At 39.6% G+C, this 19,435-nt stretch overlaps 2 protein-coding genes across 4 annotated transcripts in view; one reads left to right on the forward strand and one right to left on the reverse strand.

The window, feature by feature from the left end:
* LOC105486928 (phosphodiesterase 3B) overlaps window positions 1-9,970 on the reverse strand; it is a 206,540-nt gene extending 196,570 nt beyond the window's left edge. The window contains exon 1 of one of the 2 annotated variants that reach the window (XM_071075053.1): window positions 8,632-9,970. In XM_071075053.1, coding sequence (XP_070931154.1) covers window positions 8,632-9,609 — 978 coding nt within the window. In that variant the 5' untranslated portion in view covers window positions 9,610-9,970. The remainder of the gene's footprint in view (window positions 1-8,631) is intronic. The other variant, XM_011750068.3, reaches the window with a different exon arrangement.
* A 52-nt stretch (window positions 9,971-10,022) lies between these two features.
* Window positions 10,023-19,435, forward strand: part of LOC105486929 (proteasome 20S subunit alpha 1) — a 122,532-nt gene continuing 113,119 nt past the window's right edge. The window contains exon 1 of one of the 2 annotated variants that reach the window (XM_071075057.1): window positions 10,023-10,230. The gene's annotated coding sequence lies outside the window, so the exon portion shown is untranslated. The remainder of the gene's footprint in view (window positions 10,231-19,435) is intronic. The other variant, XM_011750070.3, reaches the window with a different exon arrangement.

The raw sequence follows: 19,435 nt of genomic DNA on the forward strand, positions 1-19,435 counted from the left end.
TTGAGGTACGTTCCATCAATACCGAATTTATTGAGTGTTTTTAGCATGAAGGGCTGTCGAATTTTGTCAAAAGCCTTTTCTGCATCTATTGAGATAATCATGTGGTTCTTGTCTTTGGTTCTGTTTATATGCTGGATTATGTTTATTGATTTGCGAATGTTGAACCAGCCTTGCATCCCAGGGATGAAGCCCACTTGATCATGGTGGATAAGCTTTTTGATGTGCTGCTGAATCCGGTTTGCCAGTATTTTATTGAGGATTTTTTTGCAATCTACTCATCTGACAAAGGGCTAATATCCAGAACCTACAAAAAACTCAAACAAATTTACAAGAAAAAAACAAACAACCCCATCAAAAAGTGGGCAAAGGATATGAACAGACATTTCTCAAAAGAAGACATTCATACAGCCAACAGACACATGAAAAAATGCTCATCATCACTGGCCATCAGAGAAATGCAAATCAAAACCACAATGAGATACTATCTCACACCAGTTAGAATGGCGATCATTAAAAAGTCAGGAAACAACAGGTGCTGGAGAGGATGTGGAGAAATAGGAACATTTTTACACTGTTGGTGGGATTGTAAACTAGTTCAACCATTATGGAAAACAGTATGGCGATTCCTCAAAGATCTAGAACTAGATGTACCATATGACCCAGCCATTCCATTACTGGGTATATACCCAAAGGATTATAAATCATGCTGCTATAAAGACACATGCACACGTATGTTTATTGTGGCACTATTCACAATAGCAAAGACTTGGAATCAACCCAAATGTCCATCAGTGACAGGCTGGATTAAGAAAATGTGGCACATATACACCATGGAATACTATGCAGCCATAAAAAAGGATGAGTTCGTGTCCTTTGTAGGGACATGGATGCAGCTGGAAACCATCATTCTTAGCAAACTATCACAAGAACAGAAAACCAAACACCGCATGTTCTCACTCATAGGTGGGAACTGAACAATGAGATCACTTGGACTCGGAAAGGGGAACATCACACACCGGGGCCTATCATGGGGAGGGAGGAAGGGGGAGGGATTGCATTGGGAGTTATACCTGATGTAAATGACGAGTTGATGGGTGCTGACGAGTTGATGGGTGCAGCATACCAACCTGGCACAAGTATACATATGTAACAAACCTGCACGTTATGCACATGTACCCTAGAACTTAAAGTATAATAATAATAATAAATAAATTTTTTAAAAAAGACCAACATCATCCTGATACCAAAACCTGGCAGAGACACAACAAAAAAAGAGAATTTTAGACCAATATCCCTGATGAACATCGATGCAAAAATCCTCAGTAAAATACTGGCAAACTGGATTCAGCAGCACATCAAAAAACTTATCCACCATGATCAAGTGGGCTTCATCCCTGGGATGCAAGGCTGGTTTAACATTCGCAAATCAATAAACATAATCCAGCATATAAACAGAACCAAAGACAAGAACCACATGATTATCTCAATAGATGCAGAAAAGGCTTTTGACAAAATTCGACAGCCCTTCATGCTAAAAACACTCAATAAATTCGGTATTGATGGAACGTACGTCAAAATAATAAGAGCTATTTATGACAAACCCACAGCCAATATCATACTGAATGGGCAAAAACTGGAAAAATTCCCTTTGAAAACTGGCACAAGACAGGGATGCCCTCTCTCACCACTCCTATTCAACATAGTGTTGGAAGTTCTGGCTAGGGCAATCAGGCAAGAGAAAGAAATCAAGGGTATTCAGTTAGGAAAAGAAGAAGTCAAATTGTCCCTCTTTGCAGATGATACGATTGTATATTTAGAAAACCCCATTGTCTCAGCCCAAAATCTCCTTAAGCTGATAAGCAACTTCAGCAAAGTCTGAGGATACAAAATTAATGTGCAAAAATCACAAGCATTCGTATACACCAGTAACAGACAAACAGAGAGCCAAATCATGAATGAACTTCCATTCACAATTGCTTCAAAGAGAATAAAATACCTAGGAATCCAACTTACAAGGGATGTAAAGGACCTCTTCAAGGAGAACTACAAACTACTGCTCAGTGAAATAAAAGAGGACACAAACAAATGGAAGAACATACCATGCTCATGGATAGGAAGAATCAATATCGTGAAAATGGCCATACTGCCCAAGGTTATTTATAGATTCAATGCCATCCCCATCAAGCTACCAATGAGTTTCTTCACAGAATTGGAAAAAACTGCTTTAAAGTTCATATGGAACCAAAAAAGAGCCCGCATCTCCAAGACAATCCTAAGTCAAAAGAACAAAGCTGGAGGCATCACGCTACCTGACTTCAAACTGTACTACAAGGCTACAGTAACCAAAACAGCACGGTACTGGTACCAAAACAGAGATATAGACCAATGGAACAGAACAGAGTCCTGAGAAATAATACCACACATCTACAGCCATCTGATCTTTGACAAACCTGAGAGAAACAAGAAATGGGGAAAGGATTCCCTATTTAATAAACGGTGCTGGGAAAATTGGCTAGCCATAAGTAGAAAGCTGAAACTGGATCCTTTCCTTACTCCTTATACGAAAATTAATTCAAGATGGATTAGAGACTTAAATGTTAGACCTAATACCATAAAAATCCTAGAAGAAAACCTAGGTAGTACCATTCAGGACATAGGCATGGGCAAAGACTTCATGTCTAAAACACCAAAAGCAACGGCAGCAAAAGCCAAAATTGACAAATGGGATCTCATTAAACTAAAGAGCTTCTGCACAGCAAAAGAAACTACCATCAGAGTGAACAGGCAACCTACAGAATGGGAGAAAATTTTTGCAATCTACTCATCTGACAAAGGGCTAATATCCAGAACCTACAAAGAACTCAAACAAATACACAAGAAAAAAACAAACAACCCCATCAAAAAGTGGGCAAAGGATATGAACAGACATTTCTCAAAAGAAGACATTCATGCAGCCAACAGACACATGAAAAAATGCTCATCATCACTGGCCATCAGAGAAATGCAAATCAAAACCACAATGAGATACCATCTCACACCAGTTAGAATGGCGATCATTAAAAAGTCAGGAAACAACAGGTGCTGGAGAGGATGTGGAGAAATAGGAACATTTTTACACTGTTGGTGGGATTGTAAACTAGTTCAACCATTATGGAAAACAGTATGGCGATTCCTCAAAGATCTAGAACTAGATGTACCATATGACCCAGCCATCCCATTACTGAGTATATACCCAAATGATTATAAATCATGCTGCTATAAAGACACATGCACACGTATGTTTATTGTGGCACTATTCACAATAGCAAAGACTTGGAATCAACCCAAATGTCCATCAGTGACAGGCTGGATTAAGAAAATGTGGCACATATACACCATGGAATACTATGCAGCCATAAAAAAGGATGAGTTTGTGCCCTTTGTAGGGACATGGATGCAGCTGGAAACCATCATTCTTAGCAAACTATCACAAGAACAGAAAACCAAACACTGCATGTTCTCACTCACAGGTGGGAACTGAACAATGAGATCCCTTGGACTCGGGAAGGGGAACATCACACACCGGGGCCTATCATGGGGAGGGAGGAGGGGGGAGGGATTGCATTGGGAGTTATACCTGATGTAAATGACAAGTTGATGGGTGCTGACGAGTTGATGGGTGCAGCACAGCAACATGGCACAAGTATACATATGTAACAAACCTGCACATGATGCACATGTACCCTAGAACTTAAAGTATAATAATAATAATTAATTAATTAATTAATTAATTAATTAAAAGCCTTTAAGCAAAGCCGGCAACAGCCAGTTCACTTCCATTCTTCCTACTCTCCTTTTGACCCTCCCCTCTGTCTTCAACATATAAAATAAATGTTATGTAGGTACATGAGTTTGAGACCAGCTGCATCCTTACAAATTACTCTGAAATAACTTTATCAGAAGTTTGTCATCAAGGTCATTATAAACTATGCGATTTTCATGAGTCCCTCTTAACTGACTCTCTCTCGCTTCTCGCCTACCTCCTTTAACCAGAGACACTGCCTTTTTTCACATAATTAGAGATACCTGGCAAAATTAAGTACAGCCTTGGAAAGCTATGATGGGAAGTATATATTCTCCTTGCGGAAAGTAAAAGTGGATTAGGAGTAAAGACCTAGGTTCTAGTCTCTGTTTTCCAAATATCTCACAGAATAACCCTGAGCCAGTATTTTTATCTCTCTAGAGTTCAATTTATTTTCCTTATACAACATACAATGAGCAGATTTCAATTAGATAAACTCTGAACCTGTCCTATATTTTATATATCTATACAAACATTTATACTGAAATAGGCTTTTTCAGCAAGTATAAATTCTTGCTTTGGATGGGGTGCAGAAGGCAGAAGAGTGTGCTAGGGAAATAAGCTGACTTGGTAATTGAAAGGGAAAAGAGAAAGAATGAGAGAAGGGCCTGCCCCTGAGGAGCACAGTCTGACGACAATGAAAAACAAACTTTATGATTTTACTTATGCTTACCTTCTACTAAGTGTATAAAAACAAATTATGGAGATGTGACTATCTAATGCACTATAATGAAAATACTCATCAGCACTGCTTCACAGGGTTTGTCAACTCTTATTTTTAAATATGGCCCATTCTGCTATAATGGAGTTTTGTTCTCAACTTACATATAAATTTGAGTATCAGTGTACTGTCTAAAGTCTTCCTAATCTTATTTGTTCCTTAAAGGAGATTTCAACAAGTGGAGATGGTAAAATCAAAAGAGAAAAATCCACAACAATGTCAATAACAAGAAGCAGCCCTCAAATAGCTAGAATGTATGTGAGGAGTGAGTGTCCCATTAGTAATAAAATGCTTTTTTAAAAAATAAAACAAAAAATGGCAAAGAGCGGATTATGAAGGACTTTGCAAGCAAGGGTCAAGGGCATGAACAGTATCCTGTGGAAAATGAAAAGCCATAAGAAATTTTTAAAACAGAGCGGGTGACTCTATCAAATCTGTGTTTTTGAAAAATAACACTCATGGCAGAGTACATACTATATTTACAAAATAAAGTATAAAATTATTATGTAGGCTGATATTTTACCACAAAATAGTAACATGAAATTGGAATAAAACGCTCATTGAAGCCATAAAATAAATTTCACAAATACTACAGTATTCTTAAAGAAATTAACAGGGGATTATGCCTTGCAAATTCCTTAGGTGAGTAAATAATCACACTTTTAAAAAACTCTCTTTCTTAAGTTCTCACACTACACATGTATACCTTTTTCAAATAAAATTAACACTTTAAGTAATATTTATGGGCATTAGGGCCATGGAATTTTTAAATATTTACCTAACCATTTAGAAAGCACTTAGCATTAAAGGTACAGAAAAATATCTCACACACTAACTTATGCCTTTCAAAACCTTGTATTTACCTACTCAAACACAAAGCGATCTCATTGAAAAGCTGAAAATTGCACTGTAGAATATGCAATTAAAATGGCATAGAAATGTAGCTTGTTCAATTCTTCTCAAAGCTTCTATGCAGAAGACTAATTTTTTTTAACTTCCTATTAGTCTCTGCTGATTCTTGGCAGATAAGACTACAAACTCAGTGCTTCTTTCCATTAACCCACCAAAGCAGAACACCATCGACAGTAACTAGATTTGGGTTTCAAATCTCTAAATGCTTTGCCAAAAAAAAAAAAAAAAAAAAAAAAAAAAAACCCTTAGTTAAGAACTGAACTGACACATATAGCATTTAAATCAAATATTATAAATCTAATTATAAAATCAAATGTTTTACAAACATGCCATTATTTTTCAACGCAGTAATATAACATCCCAAAAGTTAAAAATTACTTTAAATCTATTATTCTACAATTAAAAACATTTCTATTGATAGATGTTTAAGTGGCTTTCAAAGAGGTTAATAAAAACGTTTAAATTCTTAAGGAAATGAAAATGTGATAATTTTATTACCATCCTAAAAATGAACCCCCATATACTTTTTTAAAGTTCTATCCAAAATAAACAGGATATTTGCTCATCTTTTCCAATTACTATACTTGGAAAGCATAGGTTAGCAAGATCAACATTCAACATTTAAGTAAAACTGCAAGAATTACTGGTTTGTGACATCTTATTTATAGTTTTATTTCTACCTTACCAAAAGTGTAAACTAAAAGAATTTAATTTTAGAAATGGAAGGTATTATATAATTTAATTTTAGAATTAGAAGGTATTACAGAATTCATCTACTAGAATCCCTTAATTTGACAGTATACTAAGATTCAGAAAGGTTCACTGACTTTTCCAAAATTAAACAGTTAAGCCAAAACTCCTCAATCCTCTGCCTATGAATCCAGGACATTTTCCCCTATGTCAGGTCCTATCTAAAATCTTTTCATCTTCCTTCACTTTTTGAAACAAGAAAGTGTTTTTACCATTGTCATATACAACACTTTGAAAATTAGAAAAAATCTCCTGATCTTTTACTTCCATAAAAGTACTGATTTCCTCTCAAAATATTTACTATAATATATATGCAAACAAAAAGCACAAATCCACTGTTAGACTTCAGGAACAAGCATAAATAAAAATTCTTGTTATGACAGTATCTGCTAAGTTAAAAATACTCTTTTCTTGCAATGTCAAAATAGAATTATTTTGTAGACACTGAATATTAGGTAGGCATGTATAAACGCTGAACTATTCACATATACTTTAAGTGTGCAAAAATGTTCCTATTAAAAGTAGAATGTGAATAAGGATTTTCTGCACTAAGAAAATACACCCTTTTTTTTTTTTTTTTAGAAGCACAAATTGTATTTTCCTCTAATATAAACAATAATTGAAGCTACCTGGTACTTAACACTGCACCTAAAGGTTGAAAAAGGTTGCTGTGATGGAAAGAGCACCATACAAGGATTAAGAAGTCTAGAAATTTTCCACTTACAAAAGGACAGACCGAATTAACACCACCAACAAATTACAATTAAAATATGTTAAACTGTAACTGTTAAGTTCAGGAAAATTGCCCACAAAAGTGATGAAACTGCTAAAACAATTTTCCAGTGTTAAAAAATGCAATGTGTTCACATTTGGTCAAAATTCAAATATTAATTCCATTCTATGAAAATAGTTGATACTACTTTGTTCCATAATAAATCCTCTCAAAACAATTTTTCTTCCGACACACATTTTCCTCAAGTACTGTCTATTACCCTGGTAGTAAACTGAGAAAACGAAAGGTATAACAAAACTTTTTCAAGAGGTTGACCACAGAAGTGGCCTCTGAAGCCAACTCAAGAAGCAAAGTATTGTGTCACTGGAACACTACAGATCAGTGTTCAACATGTCATAAAATCAATGTAGTAGCTTAGAAAATATTTCAAAGAGAAGACAGAGAAGAAGTGAAGGAAGAGAACAGAAAAGAAGAGAGAAGAATGCATCAAATGCATTAAGGACAAGAAACTTTTGTCTCCAACATATTGGCTCCCAGTGTAAAGCATATCACTAATCCAAAAATTCTGAAAACCTATGGTTACGCTCTTACTCTCCTACTTAAAACCACTATACTTACCAGTTAGTTGTGCAGAACACAGCATTGAAACCTGAAAAATCTAATCAAATCCCAGAACTACCACTTACTAGACATGTGAAGTTGCATTACTTCTATAAGCCTAGATGTCTCATCTCTAGAGGTTAATGGCACCAGCCAAACACCGTTCTTGTGAGGATTTGAGACAGTATGTGTAAAATGTTTTGCACTTCATAAATCCTCAATAATAGTAGCTATACTTATTGAGTTTCTTGTTGATGTAGAACAGGTAGGTTTTCCAATACTATATAAAGATATAATCTCATTTTCTGATGATGATTTCAATCCCTTTAAAAAAAATAAAACTATGTAAACCTACGGGGAAAAAATAGGTTTTTTTCTATTGGCATCTTTCCAGAAATTACCAAGTTTAAAGTTTAAACTGTTAAAACATTCTCCTAATTATGCAACAAATACAAAGAACACTGAATTAGTCCGCAAAAAATTATATTCACCTATACTGCTGTATTTTCATTTAAATTACTCTCATTTGCAAAGCTCATCACTGTTCTTCTAACAATAAAATCTCAGATTTTTCCTCTTGATTTTCAATAACGAAACCACACTGATTAAAACTCACAGATGTATCCTCTCATTCTAAAGGCTGTATGTTATCTTTGGGCAGGCATCACTATAACAGCAAACAGATAAATGGCACCAAAAAGATACACATCAGAGTATGCCAAAAGCGGGAGTAGTCAAATCTATTCAACCACAAATGATTCACCTCATTCTTCTGCGAACTCATCTATTGCATATACAATCCTTAAAAAGTGTCATGTGATTAGCGGGCTATTTGATTTCTATTCAATGACAAAAGGTACTTGCTTCTGCATTTTTAAAAGGCTTCCTGTATTTTAAGAATCCTTTCCAGAATAAAACATTGTTTCCTCCCCCTCCCCCCCCGCCCCCCCCCCCACACACCCTTTTTCCATTCTGAAAGTTAACATGCTTTCAAATAAGCGAACTCAACTCGGAAACTGCAGCGGTAAACCCGAACCCTCTCACATCCCAGACCTCGCTTTCCAGCCAACATACCTGCTCTCTCGAAATACAAGGCAACGAAGGTCTCCTGAATATTTTGCAACTGCCGTAGTAACTGGCTGCAGTTTCTCCTAGCGACACGCAGCTGGACCTCCTCCGGGGTCGGATCACAGGCACTTTTTCTTCGGCGGCACTGGACAGCCGAGGATGAAGAGGCGCTTCCCTGATTTGAAAGAAGTGATCCAACGCCAGGGCCAGCAGGCAGCCAGCGCCCCCCACCAGGCCGGAGAGCAGCGGCCTGAGGGCGGAGGGCAGCGACCCGAGGCTGGTGAAGGAGACCCACCAGACGAAGCTGGCCAGGAGCAGCACCAGGAGGCAGTGCCGGAGCCGCAGAGGGTGCGCGAGCGTCAGCAGCAGCCCCACGCAGCTCAGCACCAGCAGCAACCTGCCGGCCGCCGCCTCCGGGGGCGTGTGCGTGGCCGGGGACCCTGCGTCGCCATCCCCCCAAGGCCAGGACCACCACTGCCACACCAAGAAGTCCCCCAGGTAACAGCAGGCGGGCAGCGCCAGCAGCCACCAGGAGCCGCCGCTCCGGCCCGGGCCGGGTCCCCGCTTGGTCCGGGTGAGGAAGCAGGTGAGGAAGAAGAAGGCACAGGCGATGCTAAAGAGGGGGCTGAGGCTGTGCGAACACACGCTCAGCAGCGTCCGCAGCCAGGCGGCCCCGGCAGCCCAGCTCTCGGGTTCCGCGCCCAGCAGCAGGGCGAGGACAAAGGCAGCCAGGGCGCCCAGCGAGAGGCGCGCCCGGCAGAAGGGGGAGCCGCGCCGCGGCTGCTGGGGGGAGGCCGGCGGCGGCCGCAGCTCCACGTTGCAGAAGCGGCAGAGGTGGAAGAAGAAGCCGCGCGGAGGGTCCTGCCGCAAGGGGCTCACGCAACTCTTCACGTAGCCGTTCCTCAGACTCTCGGGGGGCGAGCCGGCCCCATCTGGCTGCTGCAGGGACCGCATGGCTTTGGCGTCTCGCTCGTCCCTCCTCATGGCTGAGGCCGGGGGTGGCCACGGGACTCAGCACACCCCGCTCCTACCGCAGCGGCCGCTCGCGTTCCCAGACCCCAGCCCCTGCGTTCGGGGCGCCCCCCGACTCACAACCCGTCAGGGCTGCGCCCGCCGCCACGGCCCGAGGTCCCCACCTCGCGGACTGAGGAGCGGCGGAGTCCGGGACATGCTGGCTGAGGAGAGGGGCAGAAGGGGCTTCTCTCCAGGACCAGTTTGGCTGCCGCCTCCTTTTCCCTTGGGCACCTCTCGGGACTGGAGACTCGGTGTCGCCTCCCAGCTCCGCTGGCTGCAACAGTTACCTCACGGCCCCAGCCTGGTCCGTTGGGCGCGCGAGCAGCGGGCGGGCGCTCCTCCCCCGCGGCTGTCGCGGCCGGGCGCGCGCCCGGCGCGCGCTCGCGCCTTGTCCCGCCGCCACCCGCGCCGCCGTCGCCCAACAGGGACGCGAGCCGGGACCCCGCCGACCCGGCGTGCCCGGGCCGAGGAGAGCGCGGCGGCGGCAGTCCGAAGACCGGCCAGGACTAAGAGAGAAGGACGAGGTCTTCTTCGGATGGGAGGGGCAAGCCCGCCATCCTGGGACCCCAGGCGTGCAGGTTCTCTTTGAGGGTAAGTCACAGACACCCAGCCAGAATCCCACAGGTCACTACTGGGGTCGTCGGGAAAGAGGGCGTTTGTGGTCCCCTTTCACTAAGGGGTGTGCTTAGTGGGGATATGGTGAGCTAAGGGTGGGAGGGGCGGGGCGCAGTCTCTGACCTCAGCCCCGTTCAGGGTGAGTTCTCAGACTGTGACCAAATGAAGGCCAGCCAACACCAAGACCATGGCGAAGAAACCGTAATCACTGTGGCTAGATCTGGCCTCCAGAGCAACGTGGATTCTTGGGCCACGCAGCAGGCCCAGGATCCTTGCAGTGGCTCTTAGAGAGGACCGTGTACGTGGAGTACACTCTGGGAGCACTCCACGTGCACGTTCTTGAGGGTTGCTCATGAACCATGTTCACAGGCGAGAAACCAACGTCTCGCCTTCCATTTTTCACCCTTGCCATACATATCTACTGGTTCACATCCTGTATCCCCTTCCACACAGCACAAATTTGCTGTCGCAATTGGTCTTTGCAAATTGAAGGCTTTTTCACTGTAACATGTTCCAGATGGGGGAGCGGGGAGAACTAGGAATCCTCTCCAAGACCACTCCCCAGTTTGGATCAGCTGGCCTTGAAGGAAGCCGAATAAGATGCTATTTGTGAAGTACTAGTGAAACTAGCAACGTTAGGAAACACAGACTTGAAAGTGAGAAGAAAAGAACTTTGCTACACCAAAGAAACTACTCTGGAATCTAACCAATCATAACCGCCTTAGAGAGTGAACTGTGTTTCCCTCCCTAAGCTGTCACTTCAACCTCATGACCGGACTGCATTTCTCAACGAGCTAATTTCACATTTTTCCAGAGAGATGAGAAACCTTACTGTGTGGTAAATCCCACAAACAGGCCCATTTTTCACCAATTAATCTCTGCCCACAGCCATGACCTAAAACAGACCATTTTCGTATATGGTTGTAGTTCACATGCATAGCAAAAGTCACTGAGAAATTAGCACAAGAATTTAACCAAGGCCGGGCGCGGTGGCTCAAGCCTGTAATCCCAGCACTTTGGGAGGCCGAGACGGGCGGATCACGAGGTCAGGAGATCGAGACCATCCTGGCTAACCCGGTGAAACCCCGTCTCTACTAAAAATACAAAAAATTAGCCGGGCGTGGTGGTGTGTGCCTGTAGTCCCAGCTACTCGGAGGCTGAGGCAGGAGAATAGCGTGAACCCAGGAGGCGGAGCTTGCAGTGAGCCAAGATGGTGCCACTGCACTCCAGCCTGGGCGACAAAGCGAGACTCCGTCTCAAAAAAAAAAAAAAAAAAAAAAGAATTTAACCAAAATGAAAAAGTTCCAGAATTCCCTTTCCTTTGCTTTTCCTTTTCTAATGGATTACCCAAATGCTTGTCCTAAAAGATAAAAATTCAAAAGGTCTTTTTATCCCCATGACAAAAGAAAAAAAATGTTCATTTCAGCAAAACTCAGGAAATACATTTTTTATATGATGTGCATAGAACTCATTACCACCAGTTGAAGATTAAAGTAAAAAACAATGGATACATTTTGAGTTTGTACAAAAGGGCATGACAAAACTAGCACCAGCATTATTGAAATTCCCGTTATAAATTCCATAGGAAATAATAAATTGATTTGGAAATTAGAACAAATTCAGATTAAAAGGTGTGTGTGTGTGTGTGCTTGTGCGTGTGTGTGCATTTAATCTGAAGTTGTCATCTAAGGTAGGATTGGCATATGGTCATGGAAACGGTAGGGGAGTAGAAATCCAGTTTTGTGAGTTTTTGTCTGGGCCTAGCCATTCATACCCTGACATTAAGCAATCCTATAACTCTTACTGGCCTTGTTCTTTTCAAATATAAAATGAAGCAATTAATTTAGCTAACCTTTGAAATCCCTTCTAGTCTTAAAAAGCTCTGATTTCTGTATGCCAAAGATACATAGGCATCCTTAAGACTCACCTTTCAGGTTGCCAATAGTATAATAAAAGTAAGAGCCAATAGCAAACTTTTATATTATTTATACTACCAAACTCTCAGTGTTGACAAGTAAAAATAAAGGGATTGTATCAAAAGACTGTTTTCTGAAAAATAAAATCCAAAGCTCTCTTCACAAAATTGTCTTCTCAATTCTCTAGCCTTCTTTTAGCTGTCATTCAGGTTTTTATAAGGCTACAAGCCCAACTCTTCAATAACCCATACTCGGAGTGCATCCCTCTGAAGGCCAACCTAGCACCTGAGAAATTTCTAAAATAAAATGTAAGGACGTGACCAAAGACCATCAGAAGTTTACTTAACTAAAAATATGCACAAAAAGAAGGAGCTAGCTATGTTTATAGCAACTCCCTTCTCTGTTTACAGTCTTTGTCAAAGATTATTACTAGGCCGCATTTCTTAGAGGTCAAATTATTTAATTATTCCCTTGCCAAACTTAAACAACCAATAAAATTACTTAGTTCTTTAGGTTCAAGAATTTATGACCATTAACTGTCATAAAAAAAACCTAAAGTCACAGTATACCTTTGACTTTTCCCAGCGCTCTACCCCAGCCTCCTTTTACCTGACTTTGCCTTCCCTCACGTCTTTTTTTTTCTTTTTTAATTATTATTATACTTCAAGTTCTGGGATACATGTGCAGAACGTGCAGGTTTGTTACATAGGTACACACGTGCCATGGTGGTTTGCTAAAGTCGTCATCTACATTAGGTGCCTTACCTCACGTTTTGACCCATGATCTCTCCACTTCTTAATGAATCTTTCCTCTCTCCTGGTTTACCATGACATGGGATCCTGGGTCTTACCACCCCACTCCCAAGTCATTTTAGGACAATGCAAGCCCCTATGTATTTCTTTTTTTCTAATTTCTCAGGATAAAGTGGTCTGACACATTTTAAATATCAAAGAAACTCAGAAATAGGCAGTAAATTAACCAGTATCATTGAGATCCCACATTTATAAAACTAGAGTCATCCCTGAAGATACATGCAAAACCTTACAAGGTTTTTCAAAGAATTAAATAATTAACATTTACAACCTTATATTTAAAAGTAAATATGGACAAGCTTTTCTCTAGCATAAAAAACAATCATTGTTTTCCATGTGCAGTGGCAACTCTGTTGCCTAAGTATGTTAACAATACCTATGTTCCTTCCAGCTAATACTCATCTCAGAATCTGAGCCTCATTTTGACTCACTCTTTTAGTTCCTTTCAACAAGTAGCTATTTAGTTCCCACTATATGCCACAGCTTTGTGCTAAATGCTATTTAGAACATTTTTTAAAACTGTAACAGTTCCTTCAGAGCTTTCTCAGAGCTGCAACTTTATCTAAGAGATAGAACCTCTGCACATAAACTATTAAATAGCACAAAAGAATAAATATGTGATTAAGAACTGTTGAGAGCGGCCGGGCGCGGTGGCTCAAGCCTGTAATCCCAGCACTTTGGGAGGTCGAGACGGGCGGATCACGAGGTCAGGAGATCGAGACCATCCTGGCTAACACGGTGAAACCCCGTCTCTACTAAAAAAAATACAAAAAACTAGCCAGGCGTGGTGGCGGGTGCCTGTAGTCCCAGCTACTTGGGAGGCTGAGGCAGGATGATGGTGTAAACCCGGAGGCGGAGCTTGCAGTGAGCCGAGATAACGGCCACTGCACTCCAGCCTGGGCGACAGAGCGAGACTCCCTCTCAAAAAAAAAAGAAAAGAAAAGAACTGTTGAGAACAATGTATTAGGACTATTAAAAAAGAAGAAAATCATTTTCTTCTAGGGTGCCCCCACTGTGTAGTTCTCAGCTTTTTCTCACAGTTTCTCATTCTTCTAGTTCCATTTCTCTCTCTTATAGTCTTCCTTCTTTCTCTCCCCAACATCTGTCCAGATGGCTGTCTTCTGATCTCTCTCCTCTTTCCCCTGACCTCTCTCTTTCATCTCTGTATTATATTCCCTAACTTCTTTTACTTCTTCAGTTTTCCTTCATACCATCCCCCCTCCACCAGCATTTAATCTGTCTCCATTAATGAATGCATTCATTCATTCAGTATTTATTATGTGCCTGGTGTGCTAGATGACAAAGACATAATGGTGAAGATGTGGTTCCTTAGTCTAATGAGAGCAAGACAGTAAGAAGACTGTTACAGCCCATTGTAACAGGAGCTGTGATACAGAGGTAGTAATCCTCAGTGTACTCTGCGATCTCAGGAACCCAGACTACAGTAGGAGTAGCAGGTAAGGAGTAATTCTCTGGAGGACTCAGAGAAACTGATTTCTAGGCTTGATATTAAAAGGTAAATGGAAGTTACCTAAGTAAAGTAAGGAGAAAAAATAATCTGGGCAAAGGAAGCAAGCAGTGCAAAAATCTAAAGGAATGCAACTATAGTGCATTTGGATAACTCAAGTATCCTATGGCGTAAGTGTAAGGTATGATGGGACTACAGAGATGGTGTGGCCCTACTAATGGAACTGGAGTTTGTTACCATTTGTTACATAAAGGTTTATGTTCTTTTATCGTATTTGCTTATTTACATGGCTCCCTCTGCAATATATTCTTCAAACAAGAATTCTCTCTTATTCAATCTTAGCTCAATCTTCATGCCTAACCCAGTACTTAACCTACAGCAGGTCCTCAGAATTTTTCAAGTGTGTTGATATTTCTCAAAACTATTTTAATAAATCAGACTTTAACTGTACTTCCTTTGATTTTTAGCTTTATTAGTCAATGACTTTTAATAGAAAACTCAGAATATAATAGAAAAAAACTTTTCATATTGTAATTTAAAAATATTTTTAACATTAATTTGCACCAAATCACTAAAAGAACCCTTTTTCCTAGATTTACAAAAACAAAATTACACAGATGTTTATGTTGTGTTTCACTTTCAACATAAAATAAATGTTTCAGAGATGTGTGGGTCATTTAACTCAAGTGACAGTACCTGGATTATTTGGCTGTGAAAGCATATATTCTAGTACTTTAAGAATTTTCCTCTTTCCATTTCAAGTTTTCAGAGCAACAATTGTATCTCTGACACAAACTTACTATTATACTTTTAAAATATAACAATTGGTAAAAGTATTAAATCTATAACGATTACCCTAAAATTTCCTGAATTTTTTGTTCTAAATCTAAAACCTGAACCTTGAACAATAAACAGCAATGCAGACTCTTTCCAAGTTTTCTTGTTCCCTCCCTAGACAAGCAGGAGTTTCTTCAGCTCTGGCTATCCCAGCAGATCTGAAGGATCACAGCCACGACGGTGGCAGACTACCGTTGACACTGAACTTGTGGTTAATTGTGGAGTTCTGCCACAAAACCACCTCACTACCACAAACTGGATACTTGCCCAGGAAAGTGACAAACTGCCAGGCCAAGCAATCTACAGGAGGTAGCGAAAGCAAACTGCCTTTTCCCCCAGAAAGCAGTCATTTCTGGATTCCAAATGGAGCCAACAAGCAGAGTGCACCAAAAAAAAAATAGATAGATAGATAGATAGATAGATAGATAGATAGATAGATAGATAGATAGATAGATGTATATAGATATATGTGTGTGTGTGTGTGTTTCTCCAGTAAGCCTACTTAAAATGTATTCATGCAGTTTTGCAAGAGGAGCTCAAAAGGATTCATCTAGTTCATTAGCATCATCAAAAAGTTTGCGACTGTTCTTTTCATTAAAAAATTTTTAATAAGTATGGAATTGGAAATAAATTATAGTTATATTACTATTAACTGCTAAGTGAAACACCTACATATTATCATTGCAAATAGGAGTAAATAATGTGACTTTGTGTGTGTTACTAAGCTGCGTACAGCAGCCCAGCAGCTCTGGGAACTTCATATGAAAGGCCAGGCAGAGTGGTGTGAAGGAAGGAAACTTTAGCATCATTCTGATCTAGTTACCATTTGTAGCTACATGACCTTGGAGGTTACTTAAAGTCTCATGTTACCTACCTCATCTGTGAAATGGGGATAACAATGTCTACCTTTTAAAGAGTTATTATGAACTAAATTAAATTACAATGCGTAAGGTAACTAACAAAGAGTAGATGCTTAGTAAATGTAAGTTAGTTTATTTTTCTTACATCTATCCTTTTCCTTACCCTCTCACATCCCTTCAGGACTTCATAGGATTCTGAGTTTCTCCAAGACCTCCAGATTATATTATCTGTTTGACTCTTTTTAAGCCTTACTTTCAATATTATTTTATTCAACTAAGTCTGCCTTTTTACTACACAATCAAGTAGATAAATTAGCTCCCTTTCATCAAAAAGTAAATGCTTCAGAGATGTTAGTGCCTCTGTTCTAATTACTATAAATGCAGAAATGTTTTATATGTTAAATTTTAAGGAACACATACATAATATTATCTTAATTTTATGGCCCTACATATCTTAGATCTCATTCTGCAGAAAAGATGTTGATTTAGGGCCTATGTGTTGTAACATGGAGAAACAGAAAAAAAAAAAAAAATAAGCCGTAACCACTTTCATTCATATTAGCATTAAACATAGGGAAGACAAGAAAAGATTTATGTTTGCAAACATGTATTCATTTATTCAGCATGTGCTTGATACTACTCAGATGCTAAAGGTACAAATATGAATAAGAGTCCCTGCCCTCAGTTTGGTAAAAGAGAAAATAAGTAAACAAATGCAGTACAGTGCAAAATGCTCTAACAGAGTTCTTACCAGGTACAGTGATAGGACATGGAGTAGTTCACAGATGAAGAGGTACTAACCTAGGTATTGAAAAATAGGAGCTTCCCAGGTGGACAAGCAGGAGGGAGAGTATTCCATACAAAGAATACTATTGCAAAGCCATTGAAGCATGAGACATCATGGGCATTTCTGGAACTGTAAAGAGATTGGTATGATTTGTGGGGGGGGGGGGATGGAAATGGAAAAATGAGACTGGATAGATAGATGGAAGCCAAATCATGGGAAGCCCTATAGGCCATTCTGAGAAACCTGGACTTTATTCTGTAGGTGGTAAGGAACTGTTAAAAGTTTTAAAGGAGAGAGAAGTCTTGATCAATTTTTATTATATTTAATTGCAATTTAATTATTTTTCAAAACCCAATGCTGATATTGAATGAAGGTTAATTTGAAAGAATGTAAGACCAAAGTTAGGAAAATCATTTAAGAAACCATTATAGTTGACCAAATGAAAGATAAAGTTCTGTAAGGCAATGGCAGTAGCAGTACCATTTGGGAAGGAAGAATTAATTGAATTAATAACAGCTATAAAACTTTCTTATCAATTCCATAGATTTGGAATGTGGGGAAAAGGAGACTGTGAAGAGGGTTCCCCAGGTCTAGCCTAGCTGACTGGAATATCTTGAAACCATTGAGCAGGATAAGAAGTACTAGAGGAATAATTGAGAGTAAACATTATGGATTTCCTTTTGAACAGATTGAATCCAAGTGGGAATGTTTCTTGGCCATTGGATGTATAAGTCTGAAGCTCAAGAAAACAATCTGGGCTAGAGGTATAGATTGGAAGCCTGTAGTATATATGGAGAAGGAGAACCCTGGGAGAAAAAGAGATATCCCCTATGAGAGTATATAGTGTGAGAAGAGAAGAGGATTTGTTTTTGAACTCGGGAATACCAACATGTAAGGGACGAGGAACTAAAGAATTGCTCAAAAGAATGACTGAAAAGGAAGTAGCAAAGCTAGAAAGAGAATCAGATAGGAGTGGTGTCACAAACCAAAATGAGGAAGTTTCCAGAAGGGGGACAAAAAAAACATAAAATACCACATTCTAAAAAGATGTGGAGAGGAAAGTAACCACGGGCATCAATGAAACCTGACAATGACAAGTTTCGTTGTCAACCTTATGTGGAACAGTTGCCACAGTTGGGGCAGAAGCCAGATTGCAGTGGATTGAGGAATGAATTAATACTTATTTTGACATTAAGAAAAGAAAGTTTCATTCTAGAAAGTTTGGCCAGGAAAAAGCTTTACCTTTAGTTTCATTATTATTTTGTTAGTTTTAGTGTAAAAAGAAAATTTGAATAGTTTATTGATACAATATAAAGTACACATACACCAACCTTTCTCCTGTGTAAAAAAAAATATGTTTAAAATAACAGATTCCCCTTAATGGTATGCTAACTACAGTCTTCCCTACATTTCTAGAAATAGATATGATAAACCAACACTTATTTTGTATTCACAGTGGTATCCTACAAATAAAAGAGTAAAAAAATATGACAGTGAGGCTACAGATTCTATATAATACAGAAACAAATATAAATGTCTAGCATAGCTCTTAGAGGTTAAAATAACTAAACAGTTATTATCTGGCTTCAATGAGTCATACAATCTTATTCTGATTCTGTTTTTCTTGTACCCCTTTGAAGTCAGTGAGAAAGCTCCCTTTTGAAAAGATTCAGATGGTAAGATCATTGAAATGATCTTGTTCAACATTCTTTGTTTAAAATCACTATATTTTTACCAGCTCCAGAAATAATAAACAAACAACTAGATCTACTAATGAAAAGCAAAATAAAGACTTGTACATTTACAGAATTTGTTTAATGTCTAGTCAGATAATTCAGACAAAAGCAACAGTATTTTATGTCATTTTCCTGCTAAATGACCAGGATTAACTGCAGCGCTCCAGTTCTTAACCTAACATCAATCTTCACTAGAATTATGCTTGGACTGTTCCCAGTGACAACTCTCTAGCATGGTTTGGTGCTTTGGTAACTATATTAAATATAAGTGCAAACTGTGAAAAATAACAAGAACCCTTATATAAATTCAAGGTTTTAATACTGTATTTTGGGATGTGTAATCATGTTTGAAAGGATGACTAACATCCACTCTAACATGAACAACACTTTAAACAAATCAAAACTACGGCTCTTTAACCAGTGAACTTCATGGCTATGGCTGATTTTATTCCTTAGAGACCCTCCTTTTTACAGGTGAAACGGTTTACATCAGATTTCCTCTCATTATAGCCTCTCAAATGTTGTCCAGACCAGCAAGCCACTCTCTTTAAACAAATACCAGCCAACCAGGAAACCATGAGGTTTTATTGTGCTATAAAATAGACCAGATATTTCTAAACCTTCATAGGAATGAACCTGACTAAATCTTTACTAAAAATGGTTTCAAAATAAACTGTGGGCTCCAAGTTTCTCTAACAATCAAAATTCCTTCATCCTTCATCAATCTCACTCTCAAACTCTTTACTCTTCCAGAGTTACACATTG

This window comes from Macaca nemestrina, chromosome 12, assembly GCF_043159975.1.
Source record: "Macaca nemestrina isolate mMacNem1 chromosome 12, mMacNem.hap1, whole genome shotgun sequence".
In the NCBI taxonomy this organism is placed as follows: Eukaryota; Metazoa; Chordata; class Mammalia; order Primates; family Cercopithecidae; genus Macaca; species Macaca nemestrina.